General features: G+C 29.7%; 1 protein-coding gene across 2 annotated transcripts in view; it reads right to left on the reverse strand.

Moving 5' to 3' along the window:
• Window positions 1-353: 353 nt before the first annotated feature.
• LOC112451641 (aminopeptidase 1-like) overlaps window positions 354-2824 on the reverse strand; it is a 4411-nt gene continuing 1940 nt past the window's right edge. The window contains exons 4-8 of one of the 2 annotated variants that reach the window (XM_025011403.1): window positions 2536-2719; window positions 1897-2050; window positions 1618-1699; window positions 899-1277; window positions 354-619 (exon numbers count right to left, since the gene is read on the reverse strand). In XM_025011403.1, the coding sequence (XP_024867171.1) occupies window positions 1109-1277; window positions 1618-1699; window positions 1897-2050; window positions 2536-2719 (589 nt within the window). In that variant the 3' untranslated portion in view covers window positions 354-619; window positions 899-1108. Of the gene's footprint in view, window positions 620-886; window positions 1278-1617; window positions 1700-1896; window positions 2051-2535; window positions 2720-2824 lie in introns of those variants that run through there. The other variant, XM_025011402.1, reaches the window with a different exon arrangement.

Here is a 2824-nt window from a genome sequence, read left to right on the forward strand (position 1 = left end):
ATCGTCGTGCTCTTTAATCCGTAGGTGCATATATTAAATAGAAAATCCAACTTAAGTGCGGTAGCTTTATTTCTTTTTAACAAAATTATATCACAAAATTACGTTATTTAGCTCAACCTAAGTGATATGTAGAATTTTTGAATTTACAAAATACATTGCGTGTGCTTGGTGCCTTTTTTTACCTTTTTTGAAAAAGTAATTTTGTACTAATATAATATTTGCGAAGCGATAATTATTCTATAAAACGGAAAATGTGTAAATGATTGGACAAATTAAAGAGCCAAATATAACTCTACACACACACAAACATCTTTTTTATCTTTATAAAATCTGTTATTACATACCTTGAAACCTTTACTCTCTGGCAGTGAAAAGTACTTCTTATTCCGTCCTAATATTCGGAACATTGGACGCCATGCCACATAATCTCTCTCTCGTCTTAGGTAGTTTATAAGATTCATGAATACGGAGCTATCTAGTTGATCTTCGAGCAAAAAAGCATATGCATCATCGATAATTTGAGCACGATTGAGGACGTGTATGTTCTTGTATTCTTCAGAGTTCAAGTAACGTATGATTCTTTCCATAATTGCGGTATCGTAATAGACACGACAGTATGCTGTCGAATTAAATTTATTATTAGATCTTCTTGTTTGAAATTATCAAGGTATATTTTCAAATACTGACATTTTTATTATTGTAACAAACCAATTTTATGTAATTTACAACTTACAATTGTTACAAAAAAATGTACATTACCAATGTAATTCACCAATGTATCGAGGAATATTATAATTATATAAATCTTGAAGCTTTTTTTTGAATATAATGTAAAACTTTTGTGTTGATAAAGCAAATAAGATAAATACAAAAGAGCGCAAAATTTATTGATTTATACCAGTTTGTTGTAGATTGACGATAATCCAACCTCTTGTAATAATTTGCACTCTAAGAGTTTCATCTGGTTTTAACCAATTATTGGGCATAGTATTGAAAAAATGTGGAAAGTCCTGGTAAGTGTAGGATATGGGTATCCACCATTTATTATTGGCAGGCATAAGTTCGTGAAAACATTTTTGTGTTATTGTCACTTGAGCAGTTTCGTAATTCATCGTTTCGTTACATTCAGCACAGGATAACGATTTTGGACTATCCACGTATCCATCACTTCTTTTATTCTGAATTTTTGATCTCGCATATAAGGGACGTAAGAAGCTTCGTCTTTAGCACTTTGTATGGCGCTCCACAAATTATCGGGAGTGAACGCCGTATATTGCCTAAAGAAAAATGACATTGTTATTAGCTATAACACATACGTCGTATGTATTTAAATTTACTATTACATAATCAAACGTGAGTATTAATGTACAATTTAATTACACATGTGGAAACTAAAAATATAACTTAAAACTAGCTTAGTCAAATTATAATTAAGGAACAAAGTATGGGTCTCTTCTAATCAAATAGCATTGGATATTGAATGCATAAGTTTATATTTCTGATATGGCGTACTATATTTTCCAACGTAAATGTAAGAAACATTATACTTATATGATATTTAATGTTGCTATATGTGATAACTATAATAGACTACATTAAACATATGTACATACTTACTTTGTAGCGAAATACTTGATGATACCCTTTCGAAATACCTCGTCGCCTACTGCATGATATAACATGCGCAATATAGCTGGAGCTACAATACACAGCATAAAATACTGATTAATAATACATATAAAGTATATTTTATACATAATATTAAGGTACATATGTGAACGTATTGCGCAAAACGAGAATTTGTTGTATATTCACTTTCTGTTCCACCTCTGTCTTTGTGCTATCTACATTAAACTATTCATGGACGATAGTTTTACTTTATTTACATAATTTTACCTTTTTTATAAACTTCATCACCAAAGAGTTGGTCATAATCCAAGGTATCATGAAGGTTCAAGTTAACAGAATCCAATAAACCAATATCTAAATGGAGAGTATCGTGTATAGCCCCAGTAACGAAAAAGTCCATTGACCGCCAGTCTTCAAATGTCTATAACCGAAAATAATCTTTTAATATAGCTGAATATAAAAATTTAAAGAAAAATTTGCATTTACAAGAGTACAAACCTACCTGTCCGCCACTTTTAAAAAATTCGCTATTTTAACTTTTATTGTAATTTATTTATGTCAAATGTTAACCGTTTAACGTATAATTTCTTTTACGAAGATCATACTTTAATTATTTTTTAAGATAATGTACATTACTGAATACAAAAATAAATCAAGATATAAAAATTTTAGATGTTAAATTTTGTTTTAGTTATTCGCGGGAAGAACAGTGTTACAATCTTTTTTATAATTCTATAATTCTAATTCTAAATTAAAGAATTGCCATTTGTTATTTAGCTCTGTCTTGATACATTTTATAAAAATATAAAAATATTTCATGAATGTTATTTTGATCTTAGAGAATGAAGTGTATTTCCAACTTTTCTATTTAATGAGCAATTCATTGCATTAGTAATATTAAATAACCTTGTTGAGGAAATACACTTGGAAGAACACAGCAAACCCCTTGCTTAACCACAAGTCAGGCCACCAAGATGGGGTGATGAAATTGCCGAACCACTGATGTGCGAGTTCATGTGCTACTAACGACGCTACTTTCCTTTTCTGAAATATAGGATCCTTGCTATCATCGTAGACAACTTCTGATTCCCTAAAAGACAAAACATAACATATTCAAAATGTGATTATACCTAGTTTTTTTTCATCGTTAGCGTGCAGTCTAATGTGTTTATATATATATATATATATATATATA

Source organism: Temnothorax curvispinosus, unplaced genomic scaffold, assembly GCF_003070985.1.
Source record: "Temnothorax curvispinosus isolate PA1 unplaced genomic scaffold, ASM307098v1 QBEX01002439.1, whole genome shotgun sequence".
Classification (NCBI taxonomy): domain Eukaryota; kingdom Metazoa; phylum Arthropoda; class Insecta; order Hymenoptera; family Formicidae; genus Temnothorax; species Temnothorax curvispinosus.